At 44.0% G+C, this 26,676-nt stretch overlaps 1 protein-coding gene across 1 annotated transcript in view; it reads left to right on the top strand.

Annotated features, from left to right (window-relative positions):
* LOC115182685 (insulin-like growth factor 1 receptor) overlaps positions 1–26,676 on the top strand; it is a 67,271-nt gene that overhangs the window by 19,160 nt on the left and 21,435 nt on the right. The window contains exons 4-10 of the mRNA XM_029744179.1: positions 652–778; positions 943–1,178; positions 3,190–3,357; positions 3,867–4,074; positions 5,437–5,726; positions 13,030–13,163; positions 13,747–13,912. Of these exons, the coding sequence (XP_029600039.1) occupies positions 652–778; positions 943–1,178; positions 3,190–3,357; positions 3,867–4,074; positions 5,437–5,726; positions 13,030–13,163; positions 13,747–13,912 (1,329 nt within the window). The remainder of the gene's footprint in view (positions 1–651; positions 779–942; positions 1,179–3,189; positions 3,358–3,866; positions 4,075–5,436; positions 5,727–13,029; positions 13,164–13,746; positions 13,913–26,676) is intronic.

Genomic DNA, 26,676 nt, shown 5'->3' on the forward strand with positions numbered 1-26,676 from the left:
CAAATCAAAATATATTTGATTTTTGAGATTCTTCAAAGTAGCCACCCTTTGCCTTGATGACAGCTTGGCACACTCTTGCCATTCTCTTAACCAGCTTCATGATGTAGTCACCTGGAATGCATTTCAATTAATAGGTGTGCCTTGAATTTCTTTCCTCCTTAATGTGTTTGAGCCAATCAGTTGTGTTGTGACAAGGTAAGGTTGGTATACAGAAGATAGACCTATTTGGTAAAAGACCAAGTCCATATTATGGCAACAACAGCTCAAATAAGCCCGGCGGTTAGGGGGGGGGCGGCGTGCGGCCCGGCGGTTAGGGGGGGGCGGCGTGCGGCCCGGCGGTTAGGGGGGGGCGGCGTGCGGCCCGGCGGTTAGAGGGGGGCGGCGTGCGGCCCGGCGGTTAGGGGGGGGCGGCATGCGGCCCGGCGGTTAGGGGGGGGCGGCATGCGGCCCGGCGGTTAGGGGGGGGGCGGCGGGCGGCCCGGCGGTTAGAGGGGGCGGCGGGAGGCCCGGTTGTATTCACCAGGTTAGCTGACTGTGATTGGTTGTGTTCTCCAGGTGAGCTGACAGTGATTGGTTGTGTTCTCCAGGTGAGCTGACTGTGATTGGTTGTGTTCTCCAGGTGAGCTGACTGTGATTGGTTGTGTTCTTCAGGTGAGAGTAAGGTCCTGCGGTTCAAGTCCAACAGTACGATGTCTAACCGGATCAAACTAACCTGGCAGCGCTACAGACCTCCAGACTATAGAGACCTCATCTCCTTCATACTGTACTACAAGGAGGCGTAAGTTACTCTGCCATCAGTCTGTCTCTCCTTCCTCTCTATAACCCATCAGTCTGTCTCTCTATCCTCTCTATAACCCATCAGTCTGTCTCTCCTTCCTCTCTATAACCCATCAGTCTGTCTCTCCTTCCTCTCTATAACCCATCAGTCTGTCTCTCCTCCAGGGCGTACCAGAACACCACAGAGTTTGACGGCCTGGACGGTTGTGGTTCTAACAGTTGGAACATGGTGGATGTGGACCTTCCCCAGGAGAAGAGTTCTGACCCGGGGGTTCTGCTGTCCCCTCTCAAGCCCTGGACCCAGTACGCCATCTACGTCAAGGCCATCACTCTGGTGGTAGAGGACAGACACATCCTGGGAGCCAAGAGTGAAGTGGTTTACATTAGAACCAGCCCCTCAGGTAAAGGACAGGGGTGGAGGGGTTAGGGTGGAGGGTTTAGGGTGTAGGGGTGTAGGGGTGTAGGGTGGAGGGGTTTAGGGTGGAGGGGTTTAGAGTGGAGGGGTTAGGGTTAGGATGGAGGGGTTAGGGTGGAGTGGTCGGGGTTAGGGTGGAGTGGTCGGGGTTAGGGTGGAGGGGTTAGGGTGTAGGGGTTAGGGTGTAGGGGTTAGGGTGTGGGGGGGTAGGAGTTTAGGGTGGAGGGGTGGAGGGGTTAGGGTGGAGGGTGTTGGGGTGTGGGGGGGTAGGAGTTTAGGGTGTAGGGGTTAGGGTGGAGGGGTTAGGGTGGAGGGGTTAGGGTGGAGTGGTCGAGGTTAGGGTGGAGTGGTCGGGGTTAGGGTGGAGTGGTCGGGGTTAGGGTGGAGTGGTCGGGGTTAGGTTGTAGGGGTTAGGGTGTAGGGGTTAGGGTGTAGGGAGCCAAGAGAAGTAGTTTACTGTAGGGTTATTGATTAAAAACAGACTACTGTATAATATGGGGGTTGGGGAGCAGAGCTCTAGGAAGTACTTCCCTAGACAGGACGCTAGTCTGTCACATGGCCCAGTTGCCATCTTTAAATCTTTCAGTTTCCTGTAGAGCCGTCCATGTCCCTGGATGTGATGTAATATCTGTTTCCTGTAGAGCCGTCCATGTCCCTGGATGTGATGTAATATCTGTTTCCTGTAGAGCCGTCCATGTCCCTGGATGTGATGTAATATCTGTTTCCTGTAGAGCCGTCCATGTCCCTGGATGTGATGTAATATCTGTTTCCTGTAGAGCCGTCCATGTCCCTGGATGTGATGTAATATCTGTTTCCTGTAGAGCCGTCCATGTCCCTGGATGTGATGTAATATCTGTTTCCTGTAGAGCCGTCCATGTCCCTGGATGTGATGCAATATCTGTTTCCTGTAGAGCCGTCCATGTCCCTGGATGTGTTGCAATATCTGTTTCCTGTAGAGCCGTCCATGTCCCTGGATGTGTTGCAATATCTGTTTCCTGTAGAGCCGTCCATGTCCCTGGATGTGTTGCAATATCTGTTTCCTGTAGAGCCGTCCATGTCCCTGGATGTGTTGCAATATCTGTTTCCTGTAGAGCCGTCCATGTCCCTGGATGTGTTGCAATATCTGTTTCCCTGTAGAGCCGTCCATGTCCCTGGATGTGATGTAATATCTGTTTCCTGTAGAGCCGTCCATGTCCCTGGAAGTGATGTAAGATCTGTTTCCTGTAGAGCCGTCCATGTCCCTGGATGTGTTGTAATATCTGTTTCCTGTAGAGCCGTCCATGTCCCTGGATGTGATGTAATATATATATGTTTCCTGTAGAGCCGTCCATGTCCCTGGATGTGATGTAATATCTGTTTCCTGTAGAGCCGTCCATGCCCCTGGATGTGATGTAATATCTGTTTCCTGTAGAGCCGTCCATGCCCCTGGATGTGATGTAATATCTGTTTCCTGTAGAGCCGTCCATGTCCCTGGATGTGATGCAATATCTGTTTCCTGTAGAGCCGTCCATGTCCCTGGATGTGATGCAATATCTGTTTCCTGTAGAGCCGTCCATGTCCCTGGATGTGTTGCAATATCTGTTTCCTGTAGAGGCGTCCATGTCCCTGGATGTGTTGCAATATCTGTTTCCCTGTAGAGCCGTCCATGTCCCTGGATGTGATGTAATATCTGTTTCCTGTAGAGCCGTCCATGTCCCTGGAAGTGATGTAATATCTGTTTCCTGTAGAGCCGTCCATGTCCCTGGATGTGTTGTAATATCTGTTTCCTGTAGAGCCGTCCATGTCCCTGGATGTGATGTAATATCTGTTTCCTGTAGAGCCGTCCATGCCCCTGGATGTGATGTAATATCTGTTTCCTGTAGAGCCGTCCATGCCCCTGGATGTGATGTAATATCTGTTTCCTGTAGAGCCGTCCATGCCCCTGGATGTGATGTAATATCTGTTTCCTGTAGAGCCGTCCATGTCCCTGGATGTGATGTAATATCTGTTTCCTGTAGAGCCGTCCATGCCCCTGGATGTGAGAACCTACTCTAACTCCCAGACCAGCCTGGTGGTCCGCTGGTCTCCTCCTGCCTTCCCCAACGGGAACCAGACCTACTACCTGGTCCGCTGGCAGCAACAGGCTGAAGACCGAGAGCTGTACCAGCACAACTACTGTTCTAAAGGTTAGTACCCTGACCCCTCGACCCCTCCACCCTGACCCCTCCGCCCTGACCCCTCCGCCTTGACCCCTCCGCCCTGACCCCTCCGCCTTGACCCCTCCGCCCTGACCCCTCCGCCCTGACCCCTCCGCCCTGACCCCTCCACCCTGACCCCTCCACCCCTCCACCCTGACCCCTCCGCCCTGACCCATCCGCCCTGACCCCTCCGCCCTGACCCCTCCGCCCTGACCCCTCCGCCCTGACCCCTCCGCCCTGACCCCTCCGCCCTGACCCCTCCGCCCTGACCCCTCCGCCCTGACCCCTCCGCCCTGACCCATCCGCCCTGACCCCTCCGCCCTGACCCCTCCGCCCTGACCCCTCCGCCCTGACCCCTCCGCCCTGACCCCTCCGCCCTGACCCCTCCGCCCTGACCCCTCCGCCCTGACCCCTCCGCCCTGACCCCTCCGCCCTGACCCCTCCGCCCTGACCCCTCCGCCCTGACCCCTCCACCCTAACCCCTCCTCTCTCCTCAGAGCTGAAGGTCCCGGTCCGTATAGCTGCTACAGGGTGGACTGACATGGAGGAGGACCTGAAGCCTCCTAAACCAGAGGTTGATGTGGGGGACAAGGGTCCGTGCTGTCCCTGTCCTAAATCTGTCGGGGACCTGGAGGCGGAGGCAGCCGACGCTTCGTACAGGAAGGTCTTCGAGAACTTCTTACACAACTCAATCTTTACCCCCAGGTAAGCAGATCACGCACGCACGCACGCACGCACGCACACACACACACACCCCTACCTAGGGATGATCCAGCAGAACACAACCAGAACCTTCTGAAATAGAAAACCAATATGAGCAGCAGTCTTGTTGGACATTTATACTGAACCAAAATATAAACGCGACATGTAAAGTGTTGGTCCCATGTTTTATGAGCTGAAATAAAAGATCCCAGAAATGTTCCATACGCACAAAAAGCTGATTTCTCTCAAATGTTGTGCACTCATTAGTTTACATCCCTGTTAGTGAGCATTTCTCCTTTGCCAAGATATGCCACACCTGGCAGGTGGATGGATTATCAAGAAGCTGATTAAACAGCAATATCATTACCCAGTACGGCTGAACGGCGGGTACCCAGTACGGCTGAACGGCGGGTACCCAGTACGGCTGAACGGCGGGTACCCAGTACGGCTGAACGGCGGGAACCCGGTTACTGAGATTTAACGGGATTATTCCCCCAGCATAAATAACTCAGAGAAACCGGTTAATTATAATACATTATTTAAATGAACAGCATGGCTTGAAAATTAACTGTTAAATTATATGTGATGTCTAAATCTGGTTTACGGCCTCTGATGATGAATCAATGCTCAGGGCCGGGGGACGGACTGGGTGGGGTACGGACTGGATCTGGTGGTGTCTGACTGGATCTGGTGGTGTCTGGCTGGATCTGGTGGTGTCTGGCTGGATCTGGTGGTGTCTGACTGGATCTGGTGTTGATCTGGTGGTGTCTGGCTGGATCTGGTGGTGTCTGGCTGGATCTGGTGGTGTCTGGCTGGATCTGGTGTTGATCTGGTGTTGATCTGGTGGTGTCTGGCTGGATCTGGTGTTGTCTGGCTGGATCTGGTGTTGTCTGGCTGGATCTGGTGGTGTCTGACTGGATCTGGTGGTGTCTGGCTGGATCTGGTGTTGATCTGGTGGTGTCTGGCTTGATCTGGTGGTGTCTGGCTGGATCTGGTGGTGTCTGGCTGGATCTGGTGGTGTCTGGCTGGATCTGGTGTTGATCTGGTGGTGTCTGGCTGGATCTGGTGGTGTCTGGCTGGATCTGGTGTTGATCTGGTGGTGTCTGGCTGGAAATGTAGAGGAGTCCGTCTGGAATAGTCATGGACCACATTCAGAGGAGATCCCCCTGAAGCAACAGGACTGACTGGATCAATGTAATAGAGGGAGATTCTAACTGAACAATCGTCTCTACTGCTGAAAATCAAGGCCGTGTTGACCATTGAAAGGATTCCACCACAGGGTATTTGTTGACTAGTGTATTATAGTGTTTGAACGACTGTGATTGTCACTCCCACATCCCTCTGCTCTCTCTCCCTCTCCTCCAGACCTCCAGACCGGCGCCGTCGAGATCTATTTGGCGTGGCTAACCGTACCGTCCACCGCGGTGTGACCACCTACCCTAACGCCACGTCGCCTGACCTTTGGGCTAACGCTACAGAGGCCGAGTTAGCGGACAGGGAGTATGACTTCCTAGAGTCGGCCGTCAGCGAGCGGGAGCTCCAGATATCTGGTCTGCAGCCGTTCACGGTTTACCGGATCGACATCCACGCCTGTAACCAACAGGTGAAACGCTGTAGCGCGGCAGAGTTCATCTTCTCCAGGACCAAACCTGCAGGTTAGAACTAAACATTCCCCATAGTGAGTTAAGTTACTCAGCACTGCAGAGTTCATCTTCTCCAGGACCAAACCTGCAGGTTAGAACTAAACATTCCCCATAGTGAGTTAAGTTACTCAGCACTGCAGAGTTCGTCTTGATGCCTGACACTTTTCTTGTTTGCTTGAGGTGAATTCATGTGCGTTATCATGTCATATATTGTCATCACTACTACCGTAATTTCCGGACTATTGAGTGCACCTGAATATAAGCCGCACCCACTGAATTAAAAAAAATATATATTATTTTGAACATAAATAAGCCGCACATGTCTATAAGCCGCAGGTGCCTACCGGTACATTGAAACAAATGAACTTTACACAGGCTTTAACGAAACACGGCTTGTAACAAAAATAAACAGGCTTTAACGAAACACGGCTTGTAACAAAAATAAATAGGCTTTAACGAAACACGGCTTGTAACAAAAATAAATAGGCTTTAACGAAACACGGCTTGTAACAAAAAATAAAAAATTAGCAGTAAACAGTAGCCTACCAAGAAAGTCATTGGTCACCATCTTCCTCCTCCTGTGCACTGAAAACACTGAAGTCATCTCCTTTCAAAAAAAAATTGAAAGTGGGGAAAAATCCATATATTAGCCACGCCATTGTTTAAGCTGCGAGGTTCAAAGCGTGGGAAAAAAGTAGCGGCTTATAGTCCGGAAATTACGGTAGTCTGTATTTTATGACTAACACTGATTAAACATAAGTTCGTTGGAACTGAGGGGTGTCCCACGAAGCAGGTTTGAGGAGTTAGCGAGGTAACTCCGATCAACTCAGAGTTCAACTCGGGATAACTGGTCATACAAAAGTGGCTCAACTTTTAGCCAGGTACATTTCTATGGCAACCAAGCATTCAGAACTAACCTGCAGGCTAACTCAGGGCTAACTCCACTATCCTGCATTCAGAACTAACCTGGTCCAAGGCAGGCTAACTCCACTATCCTGCATTCAGAACTAACCTGGTCCAGGGCAGGCGAACTCAGGGCTAACTCAGGTTAGCAGTTACCCCGGCAGGCCCCGATGGCAATAGATTAATGGAACCAGTAGCTTACCTTGACTTGGAAGAGTTCCACTATTGGAAACCATAGCCGGCTAGCTGGCTAGCCTACAGAGTGCTGTTGCGGCTACTGTAGACCTTCATTTATTTGGTGACTTGAATATATTTAGTATAGTTTTATCTAAAAAGGACAACTTTTTAATTTGTTTCAGTATTTTTATTTTCTGAAATTCACAGAGGAGGATGGTGTCCGTGTCCTCCTCTGAAGAGCCTCCACTGTTGTATCGGTCATTGAGTCTCTGTTGTGTAGTGCACATGGGCCGAGGAAGTTACACTTGTATGTAATTCACTACTAAATGTTTGCCATCAGATATCTTCTAATGTCTTTCTGCCAGAAGTCAAAGAGCTCTGGATGAGTTCAGTACAGCTGCCCTTTTTAACCTGTGCTTCCTGCTAGGGTTTTATTCCTCCTCTGCGCTTCCTGCTAGGGTTTTATTCCTCCTCTGTGCTTCCTGCTAGGGTTTTATTCCTCCTCTGCACTTCCTGCTAGGGTTTTATTCCTCCTCTGTGCTTCCTGCTAGGGTTTTATTCCTCCTCTGCGCTTCCTGCTAGGGTTTTATTCCTCCTCTGCGCTTCCTGCTAGGGTTTTATTCCTCCTCTGCGCTTCCTGCTAGGGTTTTATTCCTCCTCTGTGCTTCCTGCTAGGGTTTTATTCCTCCTCTGTGCTTCCTGCTAGGGTTTTATTCCTCCTCTGTGCTTCCTGCTAGGGTTTTATTCCTCCTCTGTGCTTCCTGCTAGGGTTTTATTCCTCCTCTGCGCTTCCTGCTAGGGTTTTATTCCTCCTCTGTGCTTCCTGCTAGAGTTTTATTCCTCCTCTGCGCTTCCTGCTAGGGTTTTATTCCTCCTCTGTGCTTCCTGCTAGGGTTTTATTCCTCCTCTGTGCTTCCTGCTAGGGTTTTATTCCTCCTCTGTGCTTCCTGCTAGAGTTGTATACCTCCTCAGTGCTTCCTGCTAGGGTTTTATTCCTCCTCTGCGCTTCCTGCTAGGGTTTTATTCCTCCTCTGCGCTTCCTGCTAGGGTTTTATTCCTCCTCTGCGCTTCCTGCTAGGGTTTTATTCCTCCTCTGTGCTTCCTGCTAGGGTTTTATTCCTCCTCTGTGCTTCCTGCTAGGGTTTTATTCCTCCTCTGTGCTTCCTGCTAGGGTTTTATTCCTCCTCTGTGCTTCCTGCTAGGGTTTTATTCCTCCTCTGTGCTTCCTGCTAGGGTTTTATTCCTCCTCTGTGCTTCCTGCTAGGGTTTTATTCCTCCTCCTGTGCTTCCTGCTAGGGTTTTATTCCTCCTCTGTGCTTCCTGCTAGGGTTTTATTTCTTCCCTGTTTTCCATGCTGCTGTTCCTCCTCTGTTCTTCCCCCCTCTGCTCTGTGTACACATGCTGCTGTTCCGCCTCTGTTCTTCCCCCCTCTGCTCTGTGTACACATGCTGCTGTTCCTCCTCTGTTCTTCCCCCCTCTGCTCTGTGTACACATGCTGCTGTTCCTCCTCTGTTCTTCCCCCCTCTGCTCTGTGTACACATGCTGCTGTTCCTCCTCTGTTCTTCCCCCCTCTGCTCTGTGTAAATGTCCACATTTGAAACTTAGCGCCCAGTGGAACTTCAGTATGACTTTAATACAGTCATTTTATGGACAGGAGCGGGGAAAGAGCTTGGTGATCGTGCAAGACTGCATTAAGGAGATGTAGTAACAGCTATATCAGCCTATTTCCCACTGTAGCTCGCTGAATTTGCAACGTTACTTTTCACCCATTTTTCTTTGGTTTTCGGTAAAAGTGAAAATGTGGCACTGACTCGCCCACACAAACGGATCGGTGTTTTCAGCATTGTCTCAATGAGGAGTTGGGCGTTGGACTGGGGTTCGCCGGTAGGGGGACGAGCAATATCCACCGCCGTAGTACGGATGAAGCCTGAGAGGGAATGTGAAGCTAACTGAAGCTGGCAAACTGAAGCTGGCAAACTGAAGCTGGCTAACTGAAGCTGGCTAACTTTATTAAAGCCTGAATAGATTTAGCTTGCTTCATAGTAAAACCCCTCTGGTGTTGTCCATATGTAACATTACATTTACATTACATTTAAGTCATTTAGCAGACGCTCTTATCCAGAGCGACTTACAAATTGGTGCATTCACCTATAATATCCAGTAGAACAAACACTTTACAATAGTGCATCTAAATCCTTTAAAGGGGGGGGGGGTTAGAAGGATTACTTTATCCTATCCCAGGTATTCCTTAAAGAGGTGGGGTTTCAGGTGTCTCCGGAAGGTGGTGATTGACTCCGCTGTCCTGGCATCGTGAGGGAGATTGTTCCACCATTGGGGTGCCAGAGCGGCAAACAGTTTTGACTGGGCTGAGCGGGAACTGTGCTTCCTCAGAGGTAGGGAGGCGAGCAGGCCAGAGGTGGATGAACGCAGTGCCCTTGTTTGGGTGTAGGGCCTGATCAGAGCCTGAAGGTACGGAGGTGCCGTTCCCCTCACAGCTCCGTAGGCAAGCACCATGGTCTTGTAGCGGATGCGAGCTTCAACTGGAAGCCAGTGGAGAGAGCGGAGGAGCGGGGTGACGTGAGAGAACTTGGGAAGGTTGAACACCAGACGGGCTGCGGCGTTCTGGATGAGTTGTAGGGGTTTGATGGCACAGGCAGGGAGCCCAGCCAACAGCGAGTTGCAGTAATCCAGACGGGAGATGACAAGTGCCTGGATTAGGACCTGCGCCGCTTCCTGTGTGAGGCAGGGTCGTACTCTGCGAATGTTGTAGAGCATGAACCTACAGGATCGGGTCACCGCCTTGATGTTAGTGGAGAACGACAGGGTGTTGTCCAGGATCACGCCAAGGTTCTTAGCACTCTGGGAGGAGGACACAAGGGAGTTGTCAACCGTGATGGCGAGATCATGGAACGGGCAGTCCTTCCCCGGGAGGAAGAGCAGCTCCGTCTTGCCGAGGTTCAGCTTGAGGTGGTGATCCGTCATCCACACTGATATGTCTGCCAGACATGCAGAGATGCGATTCGCCACCTGGTTGTCAGAAGGGGGAAAGGAGAAGATTAATTGTGTGTCGTCTGCATAGCAATGATAGGAGAGACCGTGTGAGGATATGACAGAGCCAAGTGACTTGGTGTATAGCGAGAATAGGAGAGGGCCTAGAACAGAGCCCTGGGGGACACCAGTGGTGAGAGCACGTGGTGCGGAGACAGCTTCTCGCCACGCCACCTGGTAGGAGCGACCTGTCAGGTAGGACGCAATCCAAGCGTGGGCCGCGCCGGAGATGCCCAGCTCGGAGAGGGTGGAGAGGAGGATCTGATGGTTCACAGTATCAAAGGCAGCAGATAGGTCTAGAAGGATGAGAGCAGAGGAGAGAGAGTTAGCTTTAGCAGTGCGGAGAGCCTCCGTGACACAGAGAAGAGCAGTCTCAGTTGAATGCCCAGTCTTGAAACCTGACTGATTAGGATCAAGAAGGTCGTTCTGAGAGAGATAGCAGGAGAGCTGGCCAAGGACGGCACGTTCAAGAGTTTTGGAGAGAAAAGAAAGAAGGGATACTGGTCTGTAGTTGTTGACATCGGAGGGATCGAGTGTAGGTTTTTTCAGAAGGGGTGCAACTCTCGCTCTCTTGAAGACGGAAGGGACGTAGCCAGCGGTCAAGGATGAGTTGATGAGCGAGGTGAGGTAGGGGAGAAGGTCTCCGGAAATGGTCTGGAGAAGAGAGGAGGGGATAGGGTCAAGTGGGCAGGTTGTTGGGCAGCCGGCCGTCACAAGACGCGAGATTTCATCTGGAGAGAGAGGGGAGAAAGAGGTCAAAGCACAGGGTAGGGCAGTGTGAGCAGGACCAGCGGTGTCGCTTGACTTAGCAAACGAGGATCGGATGTCGTCAACCTTCTTTTCAAAATGGTTGACGAAGTCATCCGCAGTGAGGGAGGAGGGGGGGGAGGGGGAGGAGGATTCAGGAGGGAGGAGAAGGTAGCAAAAAGCTTCCTAGGGTTAGAGGCAGATGCTTGGAATTTAGAGTGGTAGAAAGTGGCTTTAGCAGCAGAGACAGAAGAGGAAAATGTAGAGAGGAGGGAGTGAAAGGATGCGAGGTCCGCAGGGAGGCGAGTTTTCCTCCATTTCCGCTCGGCTGCCCGGAGCCCTGTTCTGTGAGCTCGCAGTGAGTCGTCGAGCCACGGAGCAGGAGGGGAGGACCGAGCCGGCCTGGAGGATAGGGGACAGAGAAAATCAAAGGATGCAGAGAGGGAGGAGAGGAGGGTTGAGGAGGCAAAATCAGGAGATAGGTTGGAGAAGGTTTGAGCAGAGGGAAGAGATGATGGGATGGAAGAGGAGAGAGTAGCAGGAGAGAGAGAGCGAAGGTTGGGACGGCGCAATACCATCCGAGTAGGGGCAGAGTGAGAAGTTTTTGATGAGAGCGAGAGGGAAAAGGATACAAGGTAGTGGTCGGAGACTTGGAGAGGAGTTGCAATGAGATTAGTGGAAGAACAGCATCTAGTAAAGATGAGGTCAAGCGTATTGCCTGCCTTGTGAGTAGGGGGGGAAGGTGAGAGGGTGAGGTCAAAAGAGGAGAGGAGTGGAAAGAAGGAGGCAGAGAGGAATGAGTCGAAGGTAGACGTGGGGAGGTTAAAGTCACCCAGAACTGTGAGAGGTGAGCCATCCTCAGGGAAGGAACTTATCAAGGCGTCAAGCTCATTGATGAACTCTCCAAGGGAACCTGGAGGGCGATAAATGATGAGGATGTTAAGCTTGAAAGGGCTGGTAACTGTGACAGCATGGAATTCAAATGAGGAGATAGACAGATGGGTCAGGGGAGAAAGAGAGAATGTCCACTTGGGAGAGATGAGGATTCCAGTGCCACCACCCCGCTGGCTCGATGCTCTAGGGGTATGCGAGAACACGTGGCCAGACGAGGAGAGAGCAGTAGGAGTAGCAGTGTTATCTGTGGTGATCCATGTTTCCGTCAGCGCCAGGAAGTCTAGGGACTGGAGGGTAGCATAGGCTGAGATGAACTCAGCCTTGTTGGCCGCAGACCGGCAGTTCCAGAGGCTGCCGGAGACCTGGAACTCCACGTGGGTCGTGCGCGCTGGGACCACCAGGTTAGAGTGGCAGCGGCCACGCGGTGTGAAGCGTTTGTATGGCCTGTGCAGAGTGGAGAGAACCGGGATCGACAGACACATAGTTGACAAGCTACAGAAGAGGCTACGCTAATGCAAAGGAGATTGGAATGACAAGTGGACTACACGTCTCGAATGTTCAGAAAGTTAAGCTTACGTTGCAGAAAATCTATTGACTAAAATGACGAAAATGATACAGTACTGCTGGCTGGTGGAGTAGGCTAGCTAGCAGTGGCTGCGTTGCTGACTTTGTTTGACCGTGTAGCTGGCTAGGTGTAGCTGGCTAGGTGACCTCGATAGTTTCAGTACTACACCTTGTCATGATACAAAAGCAACTTTGTGGCTAGCTAGCATAACACTAATCAAGACGTTCCTTTGTAATGTATTTTAGTTTCTACAGTGTTACTAGTTGGCTGGGTTAGGAAAAATGGCGTCGCGGGGGACGGCAATAGCTGGCTAGCTAACCTCGGTAATTACTAAACTACACAATTATCAAGCTATGACAGAGACAACTATGTAGCTAGCTAGCCAACACTGCACTAGTCAAATCGTTCCGTTGTAAAGTATTGGTATCTACAGCGCTGCTAGTCGGTAACGGTTGGCTAGCTGTTGGCTAGCTAGCTAGCAGTGGATTAATGATGACTAGGTGTGTTGACTACGTCTGGTGATGACTAGGTGTGTTGACTACGTCTGGCGTCGCGGCTGGCTACTTACTAATAATTACTCTAAACTACACAATTATCTTAGATGCAAAGACAACTAAGTAGCTGGCTCACTAACACTACACTAGTCAAGTCGTTCCGTTGTAATGTAATAGATAGTGCAGCTAGTCGGTGGAAGTTGGCTGGTTGGCTAGCTAGCAGTGTTGACTAGCTAGCTAGCAGTGATGACTACGTTAGGAGGACGAAGATAGCTATCTTCGATAATTACTCTAAGCTACACGATTATCTTAGATACAAAGACGGCTATGTAGCTAGCTAAGAAAAGAAAAGAATTGCTCGGATCAAACAAATCAAACCGTTGTAATGTAGTGAAGTGTAATATTACCTGTGGAGTGAAGCGTAGTGCGACTGCTCGCTCCAAACCGGAAGTGATTACACATGCTGTGTAATGTCTTGTACCTACAGAGAAGGCAGATGACATCCCAGGCCCAGTGATCTGGACCGGAGAGGATGATTCTGTGTTCCTCCGCTGGCCTGAACCCTCGTCCCCCAACGCACTCATCCTCATGTATGAGATCAAGTTCAGACTGGGCACTGAGGTAAGAGAGACACCTCTCCACTGTTCCCTTCTCCATGGTGGTGAGGATGATAGCTGATAAGTTGACATATTGTATGGAGGGTTTAACCCAGTAATGTTGGTGTGATGCCGGACGGCTGCTCAGAGCTAGCTAACTACCTGCAGTAGTCTAACCCAGTGATGTTGGTGTGATGCAGGACGGCTGCTCAGAGCTAGCTAACTACCTGCAGTAGTCTAACCCAGTAATGTTGGTGTGATGCAGGACGGCTGCTCAGAGCTAGCTAACTACCTGCAGTAGTCTAACCCAGTAATGTTGGTGTGATGCAGGACGGCTGCTCAGAGCTAGCTAACTACCTGCAGTAGTCTAACCCAGTAATGTTGGTGTGATGCCGGACGGCTGCTCAGAGCTAGCTAACTACCTGCAGTAGTTTAACCCAGTAATGTTGGTGTGATGCCGGACGGCTGCTCAGAGCTAGCTAACTACCTCCAGTAGTCTAACCCAGTAATGTTGGTGTGATGCAGGACGGCTGCTCAGAGCTAGCTAACTACCTGCAGCCGTGTTGTAGAAGCAGTAGGCTAACAGCGTGTTTTCTCTGTCTGTCCAGTCAGAGAAGCACGAGTGTGTCTCTCGCCAGCTGTACAGAGAGCAGCGCGGCGCCAGGCTCAGTAACCTCGGACCTGGTAACTACTCTGCCCGGGTCAGAGCCACGTCCCTGGCTGGCAACGGATCCTGGACTGAACCCGTCTCCTTCTATGTGGTACAGGCCCAAAGTAAGATATTATCATCCACTATTCAGCACTGCATCACGCTGTCTCTCATGGGGGAATTCACTGCCATACAACTGGAATACCTTATCACATGTTAACACCAAATCAAATCAAATTTATTTATATAGCCCTTCGTACATCAGCTGAAATCTCAAAGTGCTGTACAGAAACCCAGCCTAAAACCCCAAACAGCAACAGTCTGTATGGAATACCTTATCACATGTTAACACCAGTCTGTATGGAATACCTTATCACATGTTAACACCAGTCTGTATGGAATACCTTATCACATGTTAACACCAGTCTGTATGGAATACCTTATCACATGTTAACACCAGTCTGTATGGAATACCTTATCACATGTTAACACCAGTCTGTATGGAATACCTTATCACATGTTAACACCAGTCTGTATGGAATACCTTATCACATGTTAATACCAGTGTGTATGGAATACCTTATCACATGTTAATACCAGTCTGTATGGAATACCTTATCACATGTTAATACCAGTGTGTATGGAATACCTTATCACATGTTAATACCAGTGTGTATGGAGTACCTTATCACATGTTAAAACCAGTGTGTATGGAATACCTTATCACATGTTAATACCAGTCTGTATGGAATACCTTATCACATGTTAATACCAGTGTGTATGGAATACCTTATCACATGTTAATACCAGTGTGTATGGAATACCTTATCACATGTTAACACCAGTCTGTATGGAATACCTTATCACATGTTAATACCAGTGTGTATGGAATACCTTATCACATGTTAGTTAATACCAGTGTGTATGGAATACCTTATCACATGTTAATACCAGTGTGTATAGAATACCTTATCACATGTTAGTTAATACCAGTGTGTATGGAATACCTTATCACATGGTATTACCAGTCTGTATGGAATACCTTATCACATGTTAATACCAGTGTGTATGGAATACCTTATCACGTTAGTTAATACCAGTGTGTATGGAATACCTTATCACATGTTAACACCAGTCTGAATGGAATACCTTATCACATGTTAACACCAGTCTGAATGGAATACCTTATCACATGGTAACACCAGTCTATATGGAATACCTTATCACGTTAGTTAATACCAGTCTGTATGCAATACCTTATCACATGTTAATACCAGTCTGTATGGAATACCTTATCACATGGTAACACCAGTCTGTATGGAATACCTTATCACATGTTAGTACCAGGCTGTATGGAATACCTTATCACATGTTAATACCAGTGTGTATGGAATACCTTATCACATGTTAGTTAATACCAGTGTGTATAGAATACCTTAACACATGTTAACACCAGTCTGTATGGAATACCTTATCACATGTTAATACCAGTGTGTATGGAATACCTTATCACATGTTAATACCAGTGTGTATGGAATACCTTATCACATGTTAAAACCAGTGTGTATGGAATACCTTATCACATGTTAATACCAGTCTGTATGGAATACCTTATCACATGTTAACACCAGTCTGTATGGAATACCTTATCACATGTTAACACCAGTCTGTATGGAATACCTTATCACATGTTAATACCAGTGTGTATGGAATACCTTATCACATGTTAAAACCAGTGTGTATGGAATACCTTATCACATGTTAATACCAGTCTGTATGGAATACCTTATCACATGTTAATACCAGTGTGTATGGAATACCTTATCACATGTTAATACCAGTGTGTATGGAATACCTTCTCACATGTTAACACCAGTCTGTATGGAATACCTTATCACATGTTAATACCAGTGTGTATGGAATACCTTATCACATGTTAGTTAATACCAGTGTGTATGGAATACCTTATCACATGTTAGTTAATACCAGTCTATATGGAATACCTTATCACATGTTAACACCAGTTTGTATGGAATACCTTATCACATGTTAATACCAGTCTGTATGGAATACCTTATCACATGTTGATACCAGTCTGTATGGAATACCTTATCACATGTTAATACCAGTGTGTATGGAATACCTTATCACATGTTAATACCAGTGTGTATGGAATACCTTATCACATGTTAATACCAGTGTGTATGGAATACCTTATCACATGTTAACACCAGTCTGTATGGAATACCTTATCACATGTTAATACCAGTCTGTATGGAATACCTTATCACATGTTAACACCAGTGTGTATGGAATACCTTATCACATGTTAGTTAATACCAGTGTTTATGGAATACCTTATCACATGTTAATACCAGTGTGTATAGAATACCTTATCACATGTTAGTTAATACCAGTGTGTATGGAATACCTTATCACATGGTATTACCAGTCTGTATGGAATACCTTATCACATGTTAGTTAATACCAGTCTATATGGAATACCTTATCACATGGTATTACCAGTCTGTATGGAATACCTTATCACATGTTAGTTAATACCAGTGTGTATAGAATACCTTATCACGTTAGTTAATACCAGTGTGTATGGAATACCTTATCACATGTTAACACCAGTCTGAATGGAATACCTTATCACATGTTAACACCAGTCTGAATGGAATACCTTATCACATGTTAACACCAGTCTGAATGGAATACCTTATCACATGGTAACACCAGTCTGTATGGAATACCTTATCACGTTAGTTAATACCAGTCTGTATGCAATACCTTATCACATGTTAATACCAGTCTGTATGGAATACCTTATCACATGGTAACACCAGTCTGTATGGAATACCTTATCACATGGTAACACCAGTCTGTATGGAATACCTTATCACATGTTAGTACCAGGCTGTATGGAATACCTTATCACATGTTAATACCAGTGTGTATGGAATACCTTTAAAACCTGTTGAGGCCAGGGGGCAGTATTGAGAATTTTGGAAAAAAATATGTGCGCATTTTTAACTGCCTCCTACACCAACTCAGAAGCTAGAATATGCATATTATTGTTTAGGTTTGGATAGAAAACACTCTGAATTTTCTAAAACAGTTTGAATGGTGTCTGTAAGTATAACAAAACTCATATTGCAGGCAAAAACCTGTGAAAAATAGATTAAAAAAAAATGAGAATTTTGTGACTGTACTATTTAGTGTCATTGTTTTAAAGATACCACAGTGAGAAAGGATTCAGTTCGCAACTCCTACTGCTTCCACTAGATGTCAACGATCTTTAGAAAGTTGTTGGAAGCATCTGTCATGAATACAGACCGAATTAGAAAGCTTACAAGTTGACACGTCATCACTTCATTTTTTGCGCCTGCGCATGAATCTGAGAAGAGTGCCTTTGTCATTATCGTTTATTCTAGACACTTGATAGGTTGTGTGAAAATATTACTGATGTTTACTGATGTTTCACGTTAAAAATGGACCAAAAGATTAATGCTAAACAACGTTTGACATGTTTAAACAAACGTAAATAGATTATTTACTAGGTTTTCTTTAGCTTTTCGACGTGACTTTACACTGCCCACCTCATTTTGTGGGAGCCTACTGAACGCTAACTATTTGGACATAAATTATGAACTTTGTCAAAAGAAACCACATTTGTTCTGGACCTGGGATCTCTGGCAGCGCCTTCTGATGGAGATAATCAAAGGTAAGGGGATATTTAGAATGTTATTATCGATATTAGATGATGCTAATGCTAACGGTATAGCTTAGCTTAGCATATAGCTTATTGTTGTTAGCATAGTACCCAGTTTATGCAAAATGTAATTTCCCAGTAAAGTTATTTTGAGATCTGGCCATTCGGTAGCAATTACGAGATGATAATATATTATTCTTTGAATGACAATATTATAATTTACCAATGTTTTCGAATAGTAATTCCGTGATTTGTAATGCTGGATTCACTGGGAGCATTCGAGCCGAAAAAAATTCTGAATTTCACCGCGACTGTAAATGCTGTTTTTGGATATAAATATGAACTTGATGGAACTAAAAATGCATGTATTGTATAACATAATGTCCTATGAGTGTCATCTGATGCAGATTGTCAAAGGTAAGTGCATAATTCTAGCTAGTTTTCTGTCTGTTGATGCCCTTCTTTGAATTGGCTAAACATTACACGCAGCTATTGTCAATGTACTCTCCTCACATAACCTAACTTTATGCATTCTCCGTAATGCCTCTGAAAATCGGACAGCGTGGTTAGATTTAGGAGATATATCTTTCAAATGGAGGAAAATAGTTGATTATTTGATTATTTGAAATGATTACTCTTGCAGTTTTGAATTCCCCGCCATGGTCACATGACAATGAATCCCAATACCGGGATTAGATCCTGCCCCCTGGCCTCAACAGGTCAGTGTGTATAGAATACCTTAACACATGTTAACACCAGTGTGTATGGAATACCTTAACACATGTTAATACCAGTGTGTATGGAATACCTTATCACATGTTAACACCAGTCTGTATGGAATACCTTATCACATTTTAACACCAGTATGTATGGAATACCTTATCACATGTTAACACCAGTCTGTATGGAATACCTTATCACATGTTAACACCAGTCTGTATGGAATACCTTATCACATGTTAATACCAGTGTGTATGGAATACCTTATCACATGTTAATACCAGTGTGTATGGAATACCTTATCACATGTTAAAACCAGTGTGTATGGAATACCTTATCACATGTTAATACCAGTCTGTATGGAATACCTTATCACATGTTAGTTAATACCAGTGTGTATAGAATACCTTATCACATGTTAACACCAGTGTGTATGGAATACCTTATCACATGTTAACACCAGTGTGTATGGAATACCTTATCACATGTTAACACCAGTCTGTATGGAATACCTTATCACATGTTAATACCAGTCTGTATGGAATACCTTATCACATGTTAATACCAGTGTGTATGGAATACCTTATCACATGTTAACACCAGTCTGTATGGAATACCTTATCACATGTTAATACCAGTGTGTATGGAATACCTTATCACATGTTAACACCAGTGTGTATGGAATACCTTATCACATGTTAGTTAATACCAGTGTGTATAGAATACCTTATCACATGTTAGTTAATACCAGTGTGTATAGAATACCTTATCACATGTTAACACCAGTCTGTATGGAATACCTTATCACATGTTAGTTAGTTAATACCAGTGTGTGTATAGAATACCTTATCACATGTTAATACCAGTGTGTATGGAATACCTTATCACATGTTAATACCAGTCTGTATGGAATACCTTATCACATGTTAATACCAGTCTGTATGGAATACCTTATCACATGTTAATACCAGTCTGTATGGAATACCTTATCACATGTTAATACCAGTCTGTATGGAATACCTTATCACATGTTAATACCAGTCTGTATGGAATACCTTATCGCATGTTAATACCAGTCTGTATGGAATACCTTATCGCATGTTAATACCAGTCTGTATGGAATACCTTATCACATGTTAGTTAATACCAGTCTGTATGGAATACCTTATCACATGTTAACACCAGTCTGTATGGAATACCTTATCACATGTTAATACCAGTGTGTATGGAATACCTTATCACATGTTAATACCAGTGTGTATGGAATACCTTATCACATGTTAACACCAGTCTGTATGGAATACCTTATCACATGTTAATACCAGTCTGTATGGAATACCTTATCACATGTTAATACCAGTCTGTATGGAATACCTTATCACATGGTAACACCAGTCTGTATGGAAAACCTTATCACATGGTAACACCAGTCTGTATGGAATACCTTATCACATGGTAACACCAGTCTGTATGGAATACCTTATCACATGGTAACACCAGTCTGTATGGAATACCTTATCACATGGTAACACCAGTCTGTATGGAATACCTTATCACATGGTAACACCAGTCTGTATGGAATACCTTATTACATGTTAACACCAGTCTGTATGGAATACCTTATCACATGTTAACACCAGTCTGTATGGAATACCTTATCAAATGTTAACACCAGTCTGTATGGAATACCTTATCACATGTTAATACCAGTCTGTATGAAATACCTTATCACATGTTAATACCAGTGTGTATGTAATACCTTATCACATGTTAATACCAGTGTGTATGGAATACCTTATCACGTTAGTTAATACCAGTCTATATGGAATACCTTATCAAATGCTAACACCAGTCTGTATGGAATACCTTATCACGTTAGTTAATACCAGTCTATATGGAATACCTTATCACATGTTAACACAAGTCTGTATGGAATACCTTATCACATGGTAACACCAGTCTATATGAAATACCAGTCTGTATGCAATACCTTATCACATGTTAATACCAGTCTGTATGGAATACCTTATCACATGTTAATACCAGTGTGTATGTAATACCTTATCACATGTTAATACCAGTGTGTATGGAATACCTTATCACGTTAGTTAATACCAGTGTGTATGGAATACCTTATCACATGTTAACACCAGTCTGAATGGAATAGCTTATCACATGTTAACACCAGTTTGTATGGAATACCTTATCACATGGTAACACCAGTCTATATGGAATACCTTATCACGTTAGTAAATACCAGTCTGTATGTAATACCTTATCACATGTTAATACCAGTCTGTATGGAATACCTTATCACATGGTAACACCAGTCTGTATGGAATACCTTATCACATGTTAACACCAGTCTGTATGGAATACCTTATCACATGTTAATACCAGTGTATATGGAATACCTTATCACATGTTAGTTAATACCAGTGTGTATAGAATACCTTATCACATGTTAACACCAGTGTGTATGGAATACCTTATCACATGTTAATACCAGTGTGTATGGAATACCTTATCACATGTTAATACCAGTGTGTATGGAATACCTTATCACATGTTAGTTAATACCAGTCTGTATGGAATACCTTATCACATGTTAACACCAGTGTGTATGGAATACCTTATCACATTTTAGTTAGTTAATGCCAGTCTGTATGGAATACCTTATCACATGTTAATACCAGTCTGTATGGAATACCTTATCACATGTTAACACCAGTCTATATGGAATACCTTATCACATGTTAACACCAGTGTGTATGGAATACCTTATCACATGTTAATACCAGTCTATATGGAATACCTTATCACATGTTAACACCAGTCTGTATGGAATACCTTATCACATGTTAGTTAGTTAATACCAGTGTGTATAGAATACCTTATCACATGTTAACACCAGTCTGTATGGAATACCTTTTCACATGTTAGTTAATACCAGTCTGTATGGAATACCTTATCACATGTTAGTTAGTTAATACCAGTGTGTATAGAATACCTTATCACATGTTAACACCAGTCTGTATGGAATACCTTATCACATGTTAGTTAATACCAGTCTGTATGGAATAACTTATCACATGTTAGTTAATACCAGTCTGTATGGAATACCTTATCACATGTTAGTTAATACCAGTCTGTATGGAATACCTTATCACATGTTAGTTAATACCAGTCTGTATGGAATACCTTATCACATGTTAATACCAGTCTGTATGGAATACCTTATCACATGTTAATACCAGTGTGTATGGAATACCTTATCACATGTTAACACCAGTGTGTATGGAATACCTTATCACATGTTAGTTAGTTAATACCAGTCTGTATGGAATACCTTATCACATGTTAACACCAGTCTATATGGAATACCTTATCACATGTTAATACCAGTCTGTATGGAATACCTTATCACATGTTAGTTAATACCAGTCTGTATGGAATACCTTATCACATGTTAATACCAGTCTGTATGGAATACCTTATCACATGTTAACACCAGTCTATATGGAATACCTTATCACATGTTAACACCAGTGTGTATGGAATACCTTATCACATGTTAATACCAGTCTATATGGAATACCTTATCACATGTTAACACCAGTCTGTATGGAATACCTTATCACATGTTAGTTAGTTAATACCAGTGTGTATAGAATACCTTATCACATGTTAACACCAGTCTGTATGGAATACCTTATCACATGTTAGTTAATACCAGTCTGTATGGAATACCTTATCACATGTTAGTTAGTTAATACCAGTGTGTATAGAATACCTTATCACATGTTAACACCAGTCTGTATGGAATACCTTATCACATGTTAGTTAATACCAGTCTGTATGGAATACCTTATCACATGTTAGTTAATACCAGTCTGTATGGAATACCTTATCACATGTTAGTTAATACCAGTCTGTATGGAATACCTTATCACATGTTAGTTAATACCAGTCTGTATGGAATACCTTATCACATGTTAATACCAGTGTGTATGGAATACCTTATCACATGTTAATACCAGTGTGTATGGAATACCTTATCACATGTTAACACCAGTGTGTATGGAATACCTTATCACATGTTAGTTAGTTAATACCAGTCTGTATGGAATACCTTATCACATGTTAACACCAGTCTATATGGAATACCTTATCACATGTTAACACCAGTCTGTATGGAATACCTTATCACATGTTAGTTAATACCAGTCTGTATGGAATACCTTATCACATGTTAATACCAGTCTGTATGGAATACCTTATCACATGTTAATACCAGTCTGTATGGAATACCTTATCACATGTTAGTTAATACCAGTCTGTATGGAATACCTTATCACATGTTAGTTAATACCAGTCTGTATGGAATACCTTATCACATGTTAATACCAGTCTGTATGGAATACCTTATCACATGTTAATACCAGTGTGTATGGAATACCTTATCACATGTTAACACCAGTGTGTATGGAATACCTTATCACATGTTAGTTAGTTAATACCAGTCTGTATGGAATACCTTATCACATGTTAACACCAGTCTATATGGAATACCTTATCACATGTTAATACCAGTCTGTATGGAATACCTTATCACATGTTAGTTAATACCAGTCTGTATGGAATACCTTATCACATGTTAATACCAGTCTGTATGGAATACCTTATCACATGTTAACACCAGTCTATATGGAATACCTTATCACATGTTAACACCAGTGTGTATGGAATACCTTATCACATGTTAATACCAGTCTATATGGAATACCTTATCACATGTTAACACCAGTCTGTATGGAATACCTTATCACATGTTAGTTAGTTAATACCAGTGTGTATAGAATACCTTATCACATGTTAACACCAGTCTGTATGGAATACCTTATCACATGTTAGTTAATACCAGTCTGTATGGAATACCTTATCACATGTTAGTTAGTTAATACCAGTGTGTATAGAATACCTTATCACATGTTAACACCAGTCTGTATGGAATACCTTATCACATGTTAGTTAATACCAGTCTGTATGGAATACCTTATCACATGTTAGTTAATACCAGTCTGTATGGAATACCTTATCACATGTTAGTTAATACCAGTCTGTATGGAATACCTTATCACATGTTAGTTAATACCAGTCTGTATGGAATACCTTATCACATGTTAATACCAGTGTGTATGGAATACCTTATCACATGTTAATACCAGTGTGTATGGAATACCTTATCACATGTTAACACCAGTGTGTATGGAATACCTTATCACATGTTAGTTAGTTAATACCAGTCTGTATGGAATACCTTATCACATGTTAACACCAGTCTATATGGAATACCTTATCACATGTTAACACCAGTCTGTATGGAATACCTTATCACATGTTAGTTAATACCAGTCTGTATGGAATACCTTATCACATGTTAATACCAGTCTGTATGGAATACCTTATCACATGTTAATACCAGTCTGTATGGAATACCTTATCACATGTTAACACCAGTCTGTATGGAATACCTTATCACATGTTAATACCAGTGTGTATGGAATACTTTATCACATGTTAATACCAGTGTGTATGGAATACCTTATCACATGTTAATACCAGTGTGTATGGAATACCTTATCACATGTTAACACCAGTGTGTATGGAATACCTTATCACATGTTAACACCAGTGTGTATGGAATACCTTATCACATGTTAACACCAGTGTGTATGGAATACCTTATCACATGTTAACACCAGTGTGTATGGAATACCTTATCACATGTTAACACCAGTGTGTATGGAATACCTTATCACATGTTAACACACCAGTCTGTATGGAATACCTTATCACATGTTAACACCAGTGTGTATGGAATACCTTATCACATGTTAGTTAGTTAATACCAGTCTGTATGGAATACCTTATCACATGTTAACACCAGTGTGTATGGAATACCTTATCACATGTTAACACCAGTGTGTATGGAATACCTTATCACATGTTAACACCAGTGTGTATGGAATACCTTATCACATGTTAACACCAGTGTGTATGGAATACCTTATCACATGTTAACACCAGTGTGTATGGAATACCTTATCACATGTTAACACACCAGTCTGTATGGAATACCTTATCACATGTTAACACCAGTGTGTATGGAATACCTTATCACATGTTAGTTAGTTAATACCAGTCTGTATGGAATACCTTATCACATGTTAACACCAGTCTATATGGAATACCTTATCACATGTTAACACCAGTCTGTATGGAATACCTTATCACATGTTAATACCAGTGTGTATGGAATACCTTATCACATGTTAACACCAGTCTGTATGGAATACCTTATCACATGTTAATACCAGTCTGTATTTAATGTCTCTCTCCTGGTCCACCAGTGTAATACTGTATTTAACGTGTCTCCTGGTCCACCAGTGTAATACTGTATTTAATGTGTCTCTCCTGGTCCACCAGTGTAATACTGTATTTAATGTGTCTCTCCTGGTCCACCAGTGTAATACTGTATTTAATGTGTCTCTCCTGGTCCACCAGTGTAATACTGTATTTAATGTCTCTCTCCTGGTCCACCAGTGTAATACTGTATTTAATGTCTCTCTCCTGGTCCACCAGTGTAATACTGTATTTAATGTCTCTCTCCTGGTCCACCAGTGTAATACTGTATTTAATGTGTCTCCTGGTCCACCAGTGTAATACTGTATTTAACGTGGCTCCTGGTCCACCAGTGTAATACTGTATTTAATGTGTCTCTCCTGGTCCACCTGTGTAATACTGTATTTAATGTGTCTCTCCTGGTCCACCAGTGTAATACTGTATTTAATGTGTCTCTCCTGGTCCACCAGTGTAATACTGTATTTAATATGTCTCTCCTGGTCCACCAGTGTAATACTGTATTTAATATGTCTCTCCTGGTCCACCAGTGTAATACTGTATTTAATATGTCTCTCCTGGTCCACCAGTGTAATACTGTATTTAATATGTCTCTCCTGGTCCACCAGTGTAATACTGTATTTAATGTGGCTCCTGGTCCACCAGTGTAATACTGTATTTAATATGTCTCTCCTGGTCCACCAGTGTAATACTGTATTTAATATGTCTCTCCTGGTCCACCAGTGTAATACTGTATTTAATATGTCTCTCCTGGTCCACCAGTGTAATACTGTATTTAATGTCTCTCTCCTGGTCCACCAGTGTAATACTGTATTTAATGTCTCTCTCCTGGTCCACCAGTGTAATACTGTATTTAATGTCTCTCTCCTGGTCCACCAGTGTAATACTGTATTTAATGTCTCTCTCCTGGTCCACCAGTGTAATACTGTATTTAATATGTCTCTCCTGGTCCACCAGTGTAATACTGTATTTAATATGTCTCTCCTGGTCCACCAGTGTAATACTGTATTTAATGTGGCTCCTGGTCCACCAGTGTAATACTGTATTTAATGTCTCTCTCCTGGTCCACCAGTGTAATACTGTATTTAATGTCTCTCTCCTGGTCCACCAGTGTAATACTGTATTTAATGTCTCTCTCCTGGTCCACCAGTGTAATACTGTATTTAATGTCTCTCTCCTGGTCCACCAGTGTAATACTGTATTTAATGTCTCTCCTGGTCCACCAGTGTAATACTGTATTTAATGTGTCTCCTGGTCCACCAGTGTAATACTGTATTTAATGTGTCTCCTGGTCCACCAGTGTAATACTGTATTTAATGTCTCTCTCCTGGTCCACCAGTGTAATACTGTATTTAATGTCTCTCCTGGTCCACCAGTGTAATACTGTATTTAATGTCTTTCCTGGTCCACCAGTGTAATACTGTATTTAATGTCTCTCCTGGTCCACCAGTGTAATACTGTATTTAATGTGTCTCTCCTGGTCCACCAGTGTAATACTGTATTTAATGTGTCTCCTGGTCCACCAGTGTAATACTGTATTTAATGTGTCTCTCCTGGTCCACCAGTGTAATACTGTATTTAATGTCTCTCCTGGTCCACCAGTGTAATACTGTATTTAATGTCTCTCCTGGTCCACCAGTGTAATACTGTATTTAATGTCTCTCTCCTGGTCCACCAGTGTAATACTGTATTTAATGTCTCTCTCCTGGTCCACCAGTGTAATACTGTATTTAATGTCTCTCTCCTGGTCCACCAGTGTAATACTGTATTTAATGTCTCTCTCCTGGTCCACCAGTGTAATACTGTATTTAATATGTCTCTCCTGGTCCACCAGTGTAATACTGTATTTAATATGTCTCTCCTGGTCCACCAGTGTAATACTGTATTTAATGTGGCTCCTGGTCCACCAGTGTAATACTGTATTTAATGTCTCTCTCCTGGTCCACCAGTGTAATACTGTATTTAATGTCTCTCTCCTGGTCCACCAGTGTAATACTGTATTTAATGTCTCTCTCCTGGTCCACCAGTGTA

The sequence above is a fragment of the Salmo trutta genome, unplaced genomic scaffold, assembly GCF_901001165.1.
Source record: "Salmo trutta unplaced genomic scaffold, fSalTru1.1, whole genome shotgun sequence".
NCBI lineage: Eukaryota > Metazoa > Chordata > Actinopteri > Salmoniformes > Salmonidae > Salmo > Salmo trutta.